A 15,594-nucleotide genomic window follows, 5' to 3' on the forward strand; every position below is an offset into this window, starting at 1 on the left:
GTTTTGTGTTTGTATGTTAAGATTACATACATGAATATATATTTTCCAATTCCAAAATTAAAGTCCAACTGATAAATTTTTCCATCGATGCCGACTGATAGTTTAACTCTTTATTTTGTTTTCAATATTTGTCATGTATGATAGAGAAAATGCATATGTTTCGCCTGTTCTCCAGAAGTTAACATTAGAAATGTCCAATTTGTTAAACTATTTTATAGCAGTAATGTTTTTAAAAGCTAAATAGGATATACGCCCTATGTACAAACGATTTATTTATTGGTGTATTATTTGGGCTCTTTTACCGATTATGGGTTGTTAATTACTCCATATACAGTTCACAGTAAATACATTGAACGAAAACTACACATATAACGTATCTGTTGTGTCAGTGAGTGATGATGGAGGCATCACCTTATCCGATGAGTGGACATCGGTTAGAACATGTAAGATTGTATTCAATTATAATTAATTTAGGATGCTTCCACAAATATTCATATCTCATTTACCCAAACTTAACTGTTTATTTTTTTAGTAAAATAGCTTTGTATAAACTACAATGAAACATAATTTAAACCTTGTATGTGTTAAATGTTGTCAAATTATTGTTTCTGGTTGATCTGTATGTTGTCAACATTTAAGCTGATATTTTCCTTGTTGATCGTTGACCTATCTTTAGGTTCTGATGTGTTTTATTTGTTTTTCCGTGCTTCACTCAACAGATCTGATGCTTTCAACATTATTTTTCCAACTGCAGTAGAATATTTAAGAAAGTAGTTATGCTATTTCAACCAAATTTAAGAATAAAGCGTTTACGTTTCCTGTAATTTTAATTTCTGTAATAGAAAATTAAACCTGGTCATGAACAAATCATGAAAACATTTTGTGTAAACTGTAAATACATTTTTTAGTTTGGGTCATATAGTAGCAACCACGTTTTACTTAAGATTTGTTTTTTAGTGATATCACCAGTTGGTCCAAGGAGTGAATCTGGCAACTATCCTCTAATTCAAAAGAAATTTGAAAGTTCCCTTGGATTAATTATTTCAATGCTTCAAAGGTAGCGTATGATTTATTTTTAGCATGACCTGTACTGAGTAAAATAAATAGGGGTGCTTCTATTTTTGTTTAATCCCCGCTGCTATATGATATTCCTATCAACAAATCATGTATGTGTAGTTTAAAGTTCGATAAAATGTTGTTTAAATTTAAACTTGCGTTTTAAAAAGAATGCATTTATGAACACAGCAGATGTTAAAATAGTGGTTTATAAAATAAATTGACAAAATACCTCGATAAGATTTGTTATTAACCTGTGCAACAGTTTGTAAATTTGAGTTTAAAATAGGACCTCATGTTTTGCTTAATTTTACCAAGTTTTGTATGTAACCAGACCAATACCACCAACACCACAGCTGAATCGCAGGATTGTAATTAAAGCTACAAGAAATATTCTAAGTTTACAAAATTCCATTCTTTCTATGCTTTCTGGAGCCCAAGGTAAAAAATATTATCACATACTTCAAATTTTTACAAGCATGAAAAGCAAATTTGTCTTGTATATTCGATCATAACTTCGTTCTATTCCTATAGCTGAGGTTTTACCATATTCACCTAGGTATTAGGACAAAGATCAAAGTCACCCTATTACCCCAACACCCAGTAAAACATAGCTTCATACAAAAGTTCTCAACATTAGTTTTCATGTCGCACATTGACTTGTATGATGCTTCTTTGACTTTTCTACTACCACACCATCCACATTTCACCTGTTGCAGTTCTTTGTTTAAGTCCATATTACCCATTAGATTTCTTTTATCTATTTTTTTTATATTTGGACAGATTTTTGAAAATATATGTAACTATTATTATTTCATGCTACACTAATCGGATTTTTTCTACTCAGTCACCACTAAGTCACCAGCAGTGTCTCAATATTCTTCAACAATGACATTTCGGAAACTTCTTTTATTGGCAAATGAAGTACATAGTTTAAAATCACAGGAAGTGCAGAGCAATACATCAATATCAACCATTGTTCAAAAATTAAATGAATATCTTTCTTTAATAATTATGATGTCATCAGATGCCACCTTTTATAATGTTACAATATCACAAGTGAAATCTGCATTGGAACCAAATATTCAAAGCCAGATAGAAAATGTGATTGTACGAGGGGATTCACCTATAATTGTACAGCTTCGCTCTGTAGCAACTGAAAGAGTGATCTCTACATTTATCCCAAGTGGTTTTATAACAGCTACCAGTTTAAGAGTACTTTGGGCAGCATATAGAAATTCACATAGGTAAGTACTTACAGTTAATTAGAAAGTGTTAATTTAATAATATGAAAACTTTTAAAACTTTGTGATAATATTGTAAAAAAGACCGTATATATCGGTTTATAAGTTTTGCTTAACTTTTTGTTGTAACGTTTAGGTATCATGTCATGTTACATAAATTGCAAAATGAACAAAGGATACTTGTGGATCAAACAATCCAAGCTAGAAGATTTGCTACATACACTAACTTGGAGAGTGGGACGCGTTATTTTGTTACTGTATACCCATCTACAATAAGTGGAATAATTATTCCTGGTGCAGTTGGAAGAGCTTCAACCACCACACTTGAATCAACTGGTAATCCCAGGACATTAACTTTTAAATTACATGTTTTAATCAAAAATTATTTCCTACCTTTATTATTACAATCTTTATAGTTGGTTGCAGTAAAAATGAATGACACTTATTTATCTTAATATAGCAAGACAATGCAAATTCTTATACTTGGGATTTTACTTCATACACTTATGCTTGTCAATGTCACAATTAACAAAGTATGTAACTTTGGAAATGATTATTTGTTTTTCTGTATAGCTGACAATTTGGTCAACCCATTAGTAACCACTAGGTTGGAGAAAAGACCAGGTAAGTATCAAACCTGGCATACACGTGGATACAATGGTAACAGCTTAAGCAGTGGTATCCTTTTCATGATGCAGGTACCCTTAGTCCTACCACTTTGCCATGGCAGGAGCCAAATGGTGTTCAATAGGTCACCCATGTTATAACATTTGAGTAGCCCTGTCAGAATAAAGAAGTTATTTTTCTCTACTAATCATATTTTATATAAAACTGTTTGCAGAATTAGTTTCACGAAATACAACAATTTCAACCACTATAACGTCAGTGGGTCCCCATCATGTCACTTTGTCATGGCAACGAAGAGCTGGTGTTGCAAACTCTCTGATATTTTTTTTAAGAATGGGTGGAATGCCAGCAGTAAGTTTAATAACTCGTATCAATTTCTTTTCTTTTATACCACACACACACATTTTGATGTTCTTTTGGAATAACAAAATACCCATTTTATTACATTTATAACTGTGTGTGTGTGGCAATTATTGCACAATATACAGGTATTTAGATTCTACCACACATAATCAAATATATAAAAATGTATTAAACAATGCCTAATGTTTAGACAAAGGTTCGGTTTTGTCCATTTCTAGTTCTAAAATTAATTTTTCTATTGTATTTCCACACGTCTAATAAATCTTGTAATAAAAAAAACTTTTTTATTTCAGATTTTACAGCGTAAGCTAGTCAGTAGATATCATTCTAGCATAACATTTCAATCACTCCGTCCTGATACTAACTATTTAATTACTGCTCATTCTCTGTTAAACACAACATTACTGTTGCGTGCATCAGTAACAACGAGTAGGAGAATACCATCATTAGAAGAAGCAATAACAGGTATTTTTTGCTTTAAAGTAGAGCTTACATTTTTGTTTTGAATTGACACATATTTCATAGAAAAAGTTAAGTATACGTAGTCAATATATTCTGTAAAAGCACTAGTTCACAAGCAGCAATACAAACAATTTGTTTTAAAAACGTTCTGTGTACTGAAAGTGAAAAACTGATATTTAAATTATAATTACTCTTCAAATTGTTTCTCTTGTACTGATGGTTTTTCTTCACGCCAATTATAAAATTTGGCTTCAGTTATCTTTTAATGAACTAATACTAATACTTAATATACACAGACAACTATGACCGGTCACTTGTACCTCCCACTGGTCTAGTGGTTTTGAGCTCAACCACAGAGTCTGTATTGCTTCAATGGAATCTTGTAGCACCTGGCTTACAATACAATGTCCGCTTATATAAAGCTGGTACTAACGTCCTCAGCGTCTTCCGGCAAAAAATTCGACAAACACAAATGTAAATAAATCGTGTTTAGTATTCAACACTATGTAAAATTTAAATGACTGTTTTTGAAAAAAAAGTGCCTGCACATAATTGTAAATTATGTTTAACTACTTTTGTACATGTTAGAACTATGTCACAACTTCGACCGGGGAGATATGAAGCTACTGTGTCATCTTATGATCCATTATCTAAGGAAGAATCGTCAGAAAGTCCTCGTGTTTCAGTGAATCTTTAAAATTCATTGACAATTTCATAAAAGTTAATTTTAAAATGAGCTTGTTCCAATGCTACAAATATGATATTATTGTTTTGCAAATGAACAATTTGTTTGAAGATACAAAATAAAGTTATTACCATTGATAAATGAATTGTTGGACCCAGTGTAAGATCAGCAGTTCAATATATATTTTTGCGTTGATTTTGTTCTCCAGCGTTCTACTTTATTAACCGTTTCTCAAAGTCAACCGCCACAGCGCGGTTACATCCCTCTACGAATTTTAGACGTTTTTTTTACACAGCTGTTATATTGACCATGTTGGTGGTCGTATAGATTCATTTTCATTGTTCAGTTGTCGTCTTGTTATTGGGGCGACTCTTTTTTCACATATCTTAAATCTGGCATTTTTGTTTAAACTCTTGGCGGAAAATAAATCATAAATATATTTATAATTTTTACAATAGAGCTACATAATGAGGAAGTAATTAACAATTACTTTACTGTTTGATTAAAAGCACCATATCCAAGGGGTGAGACACACAACGATTAAACCCTCTATAGTGATAGAATGCATCCTGTTTCATCTTGTGTTGTCGGAAAGGGCGAATGTTATAACACGAATGTTTTGTTTCATACACCTCGTACCAGATTACAATTACCATGTATCTTACTTAGAGGGCAATTTTTGTTTATTTATGAGTGATAATTTGGACAACCCTGTAGTGATTACTCGGCTTGAGTAATTGCCGTTAAGTGTCTTGCCCAAGGACACATACGCCCACAAAGGTAGCAGCAACAAGCCTTGAACCCATTACCTCAGGTTAGCGGCAGGTGCGCTAAAGTCTAAACACATTGTCACGCCATCGGACAAGTTTTGAAAGCACTACATGTTTAAGAATGCATTCTTCCTACTTATACATGGTTATAAATGGTGACCGAAACGCACTCTGTTAGTTACTTCTGGTTTGTTATTAATCAAATTTGTTTTCTTTCTATCCCACCCTATCCTGCATATGTTTATCATCTAACGAGTATGTAGTACAACCTTTTATTACGTATATAGTTGTGCATTCTAGAATATATAGCCTACGATGGGGGTTGGTAACGAAACAAGATTATTTTTCTATTAAAGTCACAGCTTATCTTGTGAAATTCCAGAATCCAAATCAAGATGAGATATAGAACTTCCAGTTGGTTTAATATCAACATCTGTGATATCTACTAAATGATGCCAACGTGCTTGAGGTTTATTACTCATTAAATCCCTCCAGTGTTCAAATTCATCACCATTGGAATGTGGACCGATTTCAAGATAACCGATCGCTTCCTTCCTTTCTGCGCGGTTTAACTTAACCCTATACGTTTAGAAGAAAAAAAAAACAAATTGTAAAAACTAATTTGCATGCATTGCAATTGGTTAGTCTAGCACTCTTTTCGGACCCATTTCCTTTATCATGAAATAGATGTTAATGACATTTATTTGTGGTAGGTAAGTGTACATCCGGATTTATAATACGGATGTGCTATATTCAATCGGTGCGGTGGAACTGTGATAAGAACGTTTGCCGTTTTTATATGACACTGGTTTCGAAAGGACAATGCTACGTTTTCGAAAGGACGATACTTCACTTATTTTGAGTGTGTCTGTTTCTGAGCAACTGACGCTTGTCATTTGGTCAGCCATTCTAATAGGAGGGAATAAGATTTACAAAGCATCTTCGTTGCGAATTCGTAATCTGGTGGGCATAACGTGTTTAAACAAGTTCCTAAACTGTCAAACGCAGCTACAAAAAATACTAACATTATGGTGAATTCGGACGTTATTTTTCATTAAAGGGGAATAATTAGCATTAGGTGTACAAGGATTTCAATAATTTCTTGCACTGAAATTTAAACGAGTAAACTTTATCGCAAAATGATACGTTTATAACGATAAATTGGTTCCATATTGAGTAGGACAGTAGGTCATTGTCCTAATTAACAAAATGCCTTAAGGTGGCTGTACACAATATCCGGAATTCGTGCGTTTTGTCCGGATTTCGCTGCCGCATGCGGAACTCGGTAATGGGCTTGCATACGACTTCGCATGCCGGGTACTGTGTATAGCCACCTTCATATGTATTTTAGGATTGTAAAATAGTTTGTATCTAAACCATCCTACCCGACCATATAATATAAATATTTATAATGTATATTAGTAAGTTATAACTTTTAGTTTACAACGTATCTGAACGTTATCTTAAAGTGTCACTGCTAATATAACTATTGATTCTTTGTCCATGCCTAAAATATAGAAAGTAGTATTTAAGAACATCAAAACAAGCAAAAAAGATAAAATAGCTCACTACACAACTCACCCAATTTCATTGACGACATGAAATTGTATTTCCACCTGTGGTAAAACGTCCAAGGGAACAGCAAAGTTTATTGCTTGGTTGTAAGTCGGGTTGCATGTTCGACGTTTCGTAGAAGTTTTTTTCTTTTTAAGAATGTTACCATCATGCCATACTGTGACTCGTATATAAGGATCTATATTGAGGGGTGATTATGCCATTTAAGTTGTATAGGCGAAAACAAATGTCACAACAGTGTTCAACAGTATTCTTATGGTCCAACCAAGTTCTCGCCAATGACGTTACTGTTGTTTAATATTAAAATTCGGTGTTAAACGATTACAACATTTTTTTCAACAGCTAAAAAAAACGCAATAATGAAACATTTTAAATGCTTCGTAAATCTAGTTTGATTTTATCTTATAGATTTAGTTTTAGGTTTGTATGAAAAACTGAGATATAAACATAAGAAAAATAGAAGAATTGCAAATAAATAATGTTTAATTAAATATATATTTTTAAATGGGTTGGTTTTTAAATCAATAACTCATATTGAGTTATTTAAATTTGATATACTGATATATTAACAAAATAATATATGAGAAATAAGATTCAAAGATATTCAGAGGCACGAGATAGCTTATTAGAAGTGGCTTGTGCGAAAAATAGAATAGCAAAACAATTTTGTGTCCCGTCTTATTACACCTATTTGCAAATCGCTAAATCGCTCCTTGTAATATTCTTATAAAGTTTTAACCAATAATAAAGGTATCATAATACTAATTCGTGGCATAGTACAGTGGGGGAATATGGGACACTTAAGCACATTACCCGATATTTCCAAAAACAAAATCATTTTTTGGGTAATACCGTGCATATGAACTTGTACTACCAAAATCTAATAATAACTATTAATAAAGTTTTTTTTCTCTAGAAATTGCGTATTGCTACACCAGTTTTCGCACAAGCCACTTGTTATAAATTATCTCCAAGTGCAAATGACTGAATTTCGAATGTGTTTCTATATATTATCTTTTTATTATATATCATTATGGAGTAAAGACACTGGCTGCGTGCAATAGCGACTGTTATAGTCACGTGAGGATAGAAAAGCAAGTGCTATTCTGTCTCTACCAAAGTATATTTCACGATTGTCTTTTAAGGATATTCTGCAAATTTTGGTGACTACGTGGGATAGCGAACTTAAATATATATAGTAGGGTGGGGAAAGACGGGAAACCTTTAGCACATAATATTTAAATATATCCTAATCGTTATTTTAACAATTAACAACGGCCTATTGAAGTCGTGAGGATACGGTTTAATAACTTTTTGAAGGTTCTTTGTTTACTACAAAATAGGACGAGAAAATAGAATGAAAAGATGTCCCATCTTCCCCCACCCTACTATATAATATTTAAGTTCGCTATGCTACGTGAAACCAACGTTAAGATGTTTAGTACTTTAAATTACCGGGTAGTCTTGCTTCTTTTTCTGGTCGACTTTCTAATAGATTCCGAGCCTTTAACAGCACAACAGTTAACTTTTCGGCACTTGGAAGGTATCCCAATCTTAATAGAATGTCTCCGTTCTTTTTTGATTTCTAAACGTATGTTTTATGATGTTATTCAGATTTTAAAATCGATATATTTATGTTCCATACATTTTCTGTTTCATCGACGTTTTGTATTTTTCGCCACAAATCGACTTTAGCATCAAGGTTGATTTCATCCAATTTTTGTTCCACAATGCCCGTGAATTCATCACGTGAGAACTGGTCATAATTGAAAAACTTTATCTGAAATCAAAAACAGTTTGATCGCCATTTCAGTATTATAAGGTATACAGGGGAAAATATGGAACATGTTTAATTATTATTTTACGTGTACCCATTTAAAGATGGACAAAAGCAAATGTTACAGTATTATTCGACAGTATTCCCACAACAAAGTGATTACTGTTGTTAAGTATTACAATTCGGTGTTAAACAAATATAGTAGGGTGGGAGAAGATGAAACACTGTGTCAAACGAGACTTTTTTATTTTTATTTTACGGGCCCCCATTTAATGAAAATCAGGAAAATAGTATTACAGAATTATTCGACAGTATTATCACAACTGTACAAAATGCACATATTAAAAACATACCTAAAATAGAAACAGTATATTTAAACAAGTAAAAATTTGCGAACGTGAGCGATTAAACTAGTTTCATAACCCCATAAAACAATCTTGAATATTTCGTACAGTTTGATTTCTTTCATAAAAACTAGTTTTAGATTTGTGAGAAAAACTGAGATATAAACATTAGGAAAAGAGCCAGGGGTCAAAATTTGAGATTAAAACAACAATTAAATATCGGTTTAAAGTTATATACATATGAAGTTTACACAATAAAGAAACTAGCAGAGCCTGTTAAACTTGGTAGGTTAACTACAAGTTGCAGAATTCTTTTAATGTAAACATATTTCAATTTGGTGTCCCATCTTCCCCCACATTCTAGTTTTAAATGTTTTCTTGCTAAACTTTGAAAGATTTGCTTTTAATTCAACATTTTATACCTCAGCGGTTACTTAAATATAAGAAACTGATGTAATAAAAAATATATTTTGAAAATATATTCGAAATCCAGTCATTTACACTTGGACATAATTAGTGAAAAGTGGCGTATGTGAAAAACACTGTAGTAATACCCAATTTTTAGCAAAATTGTAACTTTATATCAGTTATTATCGATTTTCTGTTACTACAAGTTCATGTGCATCTGCAGGATACAATATTTATCTAATGATGTTCAAATATTATTGTTCAATTTTTTATGCAAAATTATAATTTGGGTAACATCTTAAAACTTTAGCAGTATAGAGCAAAGAAAATGTTTAAACCTGATTTTCAAAGCGTAAAGTATTAATTCGTCTTATTTAAGTACATTCCTAATAATAATAAGTACACCTATTAACCAAAATTAACAATGATTTTAAATTGTCCCGTCTTATCCTGTGTTTTTTTTTAAATTTCATTCATTCATTTTTTTCGAATTTGTAAAGTTTCACCTGTTGTGCAAATCGCTAAAGCTCCTGATGTGTTTTATTTTATTTTTTTAATTGTTGTCAATTAATAAAGGAATGATGCTACTAATTCGTGGTGTTGTGTTATCTAAAAGCCATTTATTTTGATTATGAAAATATTTGGCAGCCCCATCCTCCCCTACTCTAATATTAAATGTTAAAAATTGAAGTATAGCAATTTGAATGTTTTGTACTTTTGTCAACATAATTTTCTCTGCGCAGTTATTAGAACCGGTGTGGTAGTATAATCGTTCGATTGATATATTGCTACCAGGCGCTATTGCGCATGCGCAGTAAGTCGAAATGCAATGACCACCCGGTACAAATTTATTACGACCCTCAATTGAAAACGTTCCAGAAACGACGATTATACTTTAAAATTTATTTTTTTTCAAAGTCAGCAGAACTGAGTTGGTATATTTGTAGCCTAGAAAAAGTAAGTACCACCAACAAACCTACTTTCTTATGGTTATTTAAATAGCAAACTTTACTTGTAACTTATAGGTACTGGTGAACCAAGGTGATCCTCGAATACAAAACTATAGCGGCCACTTTCGATACCTTCTACTCGTGCTACTCACATAAAATTTGGGCACTGTACTGACTAGATTCTAGCGATACCATAGGTCATAACTTGAGTCATACGAATATTAGATTTTCAGATATTTTCGCGAAAATATAACTTACGCATACATATATGTAGGTCACTAGCGAGTTACTCCCATCGAAGAAAAATAATGTCAAAAAATAAAAATGAATGAATTAATATTTTTTCCCAAACTTTTTTCTGTCGGTACGTATTTATTAGAACTCGTATTGTATTTGTTCCGACCTACATTAGCGCCTGGTAGAAAAATATTAATCGGAACGAATATATCACGTCACCGGCGTATAAGTTGGCCGGCCGCTATTGCGCAGCAGATCGGGCCGAATATAAATCCGAAGCAAAATTTAAAAAAATACACTTATGCGCGTTCTAAGAAACATGTTTACCACCTAACTAGACTCTTGACGTCACCATGCCTGATTAAGTATAACATATCATGCTGTACTTTATTCGTAGTGGCGACATTGCGCATGCGCAATATAGCGCCTGACCCAAAATTTAACAGCTGCGACACATACCTCACGCCACCGGCAAGAATACATATATGTGATTGCACTATTCGCACATGTGGGAAAACTACATAGCTTATAAAGAATTAGGGCAGGTACTATGTTTTGTCTGTTAAGTCTACAGCTTCACGATTAATCTGGTAAAAAAATATTTTAATTTACATTCAACAAATATCGTATACCATTTCCCTATTTGATAATGACCCTGCGGAATAGTAAGAAAAATGCAGTAAAACTGTGATATATACTTGTAGTTTTTTTTTCGGTAGCTCTTGAATTGGTACACCGAAAGAAAAATGTTCTTGAAACAAAGGATCCATGGTTCGGCGCATGACCTGGCTTTGCTTCTCTGTGTGACCAGGTAGCAAGTTGACCGTACAGTAAGGATCACACATACCTAGTAGTATAAATAGGGGATGAGGTTAAGATTTTATTACTATACGTTTGCTAAAGCGGAATTATTGAATTAAATTTTAAAATAGTCAAAATACTTGCTAAAAAAAGTCCCCACAAAAGCTACATAGTCTGGTAGAATATAAAAAGAATTTAACAACGATATATTTTGTTTTTTTAACTTACGGAAAATCGCTAAATTTGATTTTCGAAATAATGTTTCGTCGGGTAGTAATATGCGTTAAACAAAAAAATATTATCCTTTACAATATAGGCCAAATCCGTGTTTCCTTCATTCATTTTTGTACCAAATTAGTTGACGTTTTTCGGCACCTACATATTCTTTTATGGCAAACACACATTTTCAATAAAATGCAAACGTTATACTTTTAGTTTTAAATTATTAACATAAACCTAGTTTTCTACTTACTAGTATAAGTTCTTGGTTTTAGATATCTTGCCTGATTTACAAATATTTTTAATATATTGAAGTTTTTATCAAATTCAATCGAAAAGAAAACTTGTGGTGGTCGTTTGCTTGAATGTGAGTCCTGCTATAAATGATTATGCGAGTATATATTTATGCTCAAAATATAAACTAGAAAAATATTTTTTCTTGGTTTCGACATATATAGTAGGGTGGGGAAGACGGGAATCGATCAAAGACCGTTTTAGTCTTCTTTTACGAGTATCCATTTGATGATAGACAAAAACAAATGTTACAATATTCTCACGGCCCAACAGAGTGCGCGTCGGTTACTGTTGTTCCGTATTAAACTTCGGTGTTGAACGAACACAACATTTTTTAAGTAGCTAAAAAAGCATATTAAAAGATTCTTATTTTAAATCTTGACTGAAACTTATTAAAACTGCCGAAGTTTGGTAATTTGCGAGTTAAAATCATTAATGTAGTATCGTAGTTGAATAAAATAGAATGAAATATTTTGCACAGTTTAAACTTGTCTCTTAAAATTGGTCTAGTTTTGTGGGAAAAACTGAATTATATACATGAGAAAACTAGAAAGTCACTCAAACTATAGCACAGGCTGTTATTTTCGGTAGGTTCACTACAACTTGAAGAATGCAATTAATATAATTTTTTATTCTTTCTTCCTGTCTTTCCCACTTTGTAGTTGGGTAGTATTAACAAGACAATGTATAGTAGGGTGGGAAAAATGAGACACTTTGTCAGACGAGACTTTTTTAAAATTTTCTTTTTACAGAGCTCCATTTAATGAGAATTAGGAAAATAATGTCAGAGACTTATTCGACAGTATTATCACGACTTTATAAAACGTGACCAAAGCAGGTTACTGGTTTCAAATATTAAAAATATATGTAAAATAGAAACATATAATTTATTTTAAAAACCAAGAAGACACTTAACGGCAATTGCTCCAACCCAGTGGTCATTATAATGGGTTGTCCAAATTATCAGCCATACACACAAAAAAGGAAAAAATCCCCAAAAATGATGTACAAAGTTACATAATTAGTAACTCGTAAGCTGCGAGGTGTTATAACGACTGTCGTTTTCCGGCTACGCGAGAATAAAGTAAGTTACATTACATTACAAAACATTACCGTTTTATTATATGTTAGTATCTTATATTTAAATACCCCTTAGGTCTAAATTATTGAATTAAGAGCAAACCTTCCAAAGTTTTGCAATAAAAACCTACAAAACTACGAGCATTTAAAATCAGCATCTATTTCGCATATTTTACCTTTAAACAAACTGTTTTCATTTAACATTTTTTTTAATATTTAACAATATTATTCAGCTTTGACGCGGGCTTTATAAAGTAGTGATAATACTGTCAAATAATTCTGTTACATTATTTGTAAATTAAAAAAGGCTGGTATGACAAAGTGTCCCATCTTATCTTATTCCTACCATACATTTGCAGGATATAATATTTATCAATTGATGTTCGAACAATACCGACTGTATAAATTAAATTATTTCGCTAAAAATTAAAATGAAATTGCGAAAGGTTGTGTAAAATACTTTTTTATTCTAAAAAACATCTGCAACCAATTTTGTTTCATTATTGGTAACCGCCACGTTATTTTAAACAATCTTCCAGCAATAAACATTTTGGCAGCAAATTTTAAAACGTTTTTGTACTTTTTAGAAACAAGAAAAAAACAAACATTTTAAAATACTTCTGTTCACCTGTGCCGTGAAGTCATTTGAATAAAGGCGTGGATTGATTAAGTCGGGGTCAATTGGTGCGTACATCGACAGGTTCTTGTTATCTGCATCTATAAAATTGTGTGTTTACTACAATGATGTTTACTGTGTTCTGCGCGAAATACCCAAAATTTAAAACGGTGTCATATTAAGCAAGATAGGTGTATGTCTTCTTCATTTAGATAAAATAAATGTAGGCCTATATATACCGTCTGCACCCTCCGCTGTTTTACGCTGTGGAAGAACAAACTCTTGAGAGGTGCCCATCGATGATTTAAGTTCTCGAGAAGTAAACTGTTGACCAGGTACAGGGGTGCGTACAAAGGTTGCACCGGCATAGGGATACTTAGGCATCATCTCCGGACGGTCTCGGTTGCCATACTTATTCCAAAGTCTCCCACAGCGATCCAGGTACGCTGCATCTCGTTTTCTTTTTTGTATGATGTAGTATATTCCCCATACAAGCAAAGCAATGCCCAATGCACTAACAATAACTATACCAGCAATGGCTGCTCCAGATATTGCAGGCATAGTGCTAATAATCAAATAATTAGCGTGACACTTTTTCTGTAGGTTTACATGTAATTTAAAATTAGCCCTATAATAGATACAACAGTTAACAATGTTTTAAAACGACATAAGCAAAAGCGATTTTTGAATTATACAGTAGAATGGGGGAGATGGGACACTCTTTAACTCTATTTTCTTATCCGAATTGTTAGTAAACAAAGAACACTCTAAGAATTATAAAACCGTATTCTCACGACTTCCTTGGACCGTTGTTAATTCTTTAAAACACGATCAAGATACTTACTTGGATATTATGTGCTAAAGGTGTCCCATCTCCCCCACCCTACTATAGGCTATAATTTTTACGTTAGACCACAGCTATAGCATTAAGATTATTAAAAAATAGATTCATGAAAATATATATATACCGTTAAAAACAAATGTTACTAACTTACTTTCCCTATGACAGTTAAACCAGCACGATTCTTGGAATTAGTATAAGTAGACGCGAACACAATAAACTAAATAGTAACACACGGTTCAGTTGGTATATAGGCATCATTTACTGTGTGATAAAGGAAGTGCGTTAAAATCTAATTTCCGTTAATCCGATACAAAGCCCAACCAAGCTCGTACAACTTTTGAAGTGCAGTTTTTAACAAATAATACAAAACCAATTATTACATTACGATCCTACAACAGCTTGCCTTACGTAAACGAACATGCTATAGTTCTCCAGCTGGCTATGGTGAGTAAGTATATAGCCCGACGTTGGTATAGTATGGTCTATATATATATAAAGTAATCAATGACGTTATCATTATAATATAGCCTACTTTTTATCCTAATAAAGGTTGGTTATAATGCAGTGGTTTTGCGGTATTTTAATGTTTAACTGACATGCATAGACTCTGCAAATAAATACCGTAATTAGTCAGCATATCGTACTAAATACCTCACCCCTTCTACCTTTATTTTAACTGTGTCTATAGAGTGATCGTTACACTTTATTACTTTTCATGCTCACAACTGATTTAAGTTTTTTGAATGCGATTTTCTACAACCTCATTGATGAGTTTTTTATTATTTGTACATTTTAAGCTGTGCTAACAGTTGCTTCTGTGCACAGCCTACGTTTCCCTGCCATATGTTGCTTAACATTTAGACAGGATGTAATTCTAGTCAGCCGTGTTTACGTTTATTTATTTAACTGTGTTCGCTGTCCACTTACTGAACTATCCATAATCTAAACGTACTGCGTTAAATATACTTTGCACCGGCTTACATATATTTAGTCACTGATCAGAGTATTAAAATGTAGTGTACAATATTCCCACTGCCATTGAATAAATCGTTATACAATGCTGCGTCAGAACACGCGCGAGTACGTGTGAAAAAGGCAACAGGAAGGCACAGGCTGAGCGTTATACAGAGGCAGTAGTTTGTCATTTAACAAAGTGGTATTATCTTTGGCGGAAGTCCGTCTTAATGATGAATTTCTACATGATTAACCAGCATTTCTTAAACTGGGGTGAATTCCTCATAA

General features: G+C 32.7%; 2 protein-coding genes across 4 annotated transcripts in view; one reads left to right on the plus strand and one right to left on the minus strand.

Moving 5' to 3' along the window:
- Positions 1-5,101, plus strand: part of LOC149741833 (uncharacterized) — a 61,487-nt gene extending 56,386 nt beyond the window's left edge. For both annotated transcript variants that reach the window (XM_089890370.1, XM_089890376.1), the window contains 9 exons: positions 335-443; positions 958-1,057; positions 1,391-1,497; positions 1,904-2,303; positions 2,437-2,636; positions 3,142-3,278; positions 3,584-3,755; positions 4,049-4,226; positions 4,341-5,101. In XM_089890370.1, the coding sequence (XP_089746496.1) occupies positions 335-443; positions 958-1,057; positions 1,391-1,497; positions 1,904-2,303; positions 2,437-2,636; positions 3,142-3,278; positions 3,584-3,755; positions 4,049-4,226; positions 4,341-4,449 (1,512 nt within the window). In that variant the 3' untranslated portion in view covers positions 4,450-5,101. The remainder of the gene's footprint in view (positions 1-334; positions 444-957; positions 1,058-1,390; positions 1,498-1,903; positions 2,304-2,436; positions 2,637-3,141; positions 3,279-3,583; positions 3,756-4,048; positions 4,227-4,340) is intronic.
- A 362-nt stretch (positions 5,102-5,463) lies between these two features.
- On the minus strand, positions 5,464-14,363 carry LOC149741834 (synaptotagmin-5-like). Of its 2 annotated transcripts, none has more exons than XM_089890395.1 (8): positions 13,748-14,363; positions 13,521-13,609; positions 11,772-11,892; positions 11,197-11,345; positions 8,428-8,562; positions 8,238-8,367; positions 6,789-6,960; positions 5,464-5,786 (listed from the first exon to the last, which is right to left on the minus strand). In XM_089890395.1, the coding sequence occupies exons 1-8, from the start codon at positions 14,067-14,069 to the stop codon at positions 5,564-5,566; spliced, it is 1,341 nt and encodes a 446-aa protein (XP_089746521.1). In that variant the 5' UTR covers positions 14,070-14,363; the 3' UTR covers positions 5,464-5,563. The 2 variants fall into 2 exon arrangements, with proteins under 2 accessions (XP_089746521.1, XP_089746513.1); XM_089890387.1 differs by having other exon boundaries at positions 11,772-11,895; positions 13,748-14,356.
- Positions 14,364-15,594: the final 1,231 nt, after the last annotated feature.

This window comes from Ciona robusta, chromosome 1 (genome assembly GCF_009617815.1).
Source record: "Ciona robusta chromosome 1, ASM961781v2".
Classification (NCBI taxonomy): domain Eukaryota; kingdom Metazoa; phylum Chordata; class Ascidiacea; order Phlebobranchia; family Cionidae; genus Ciona; species Ciona robusta.

What these genes read in the sequence shown, in the direction of transcription:
- LOC149741834 (XM_089890387.1), bottom strand. Translation starts at nt 14,069, where the DNA reads ATGCCTGCAATATCTGGAGCAGCCATTGCTGGTATAGTTATTGTTAGT. An exon ending in AAAACCAAGAACTTATACTA is followed by an intron (nt 11,346 to 11,771) that starts GTAAGTAGAAAA and finishes TTATACTACTAG; the next exon opens with GTATGTGTGATCCTTACTGT. An exon ending in AAAAGAAGCAAGACTACCCG is followed by an intron (nt 6,961 to 8,237) that starts GTAATTTAAAGT and finishes CCCTCAATATAG; the next exon opens with ATCCTTATATACGAGTCACA.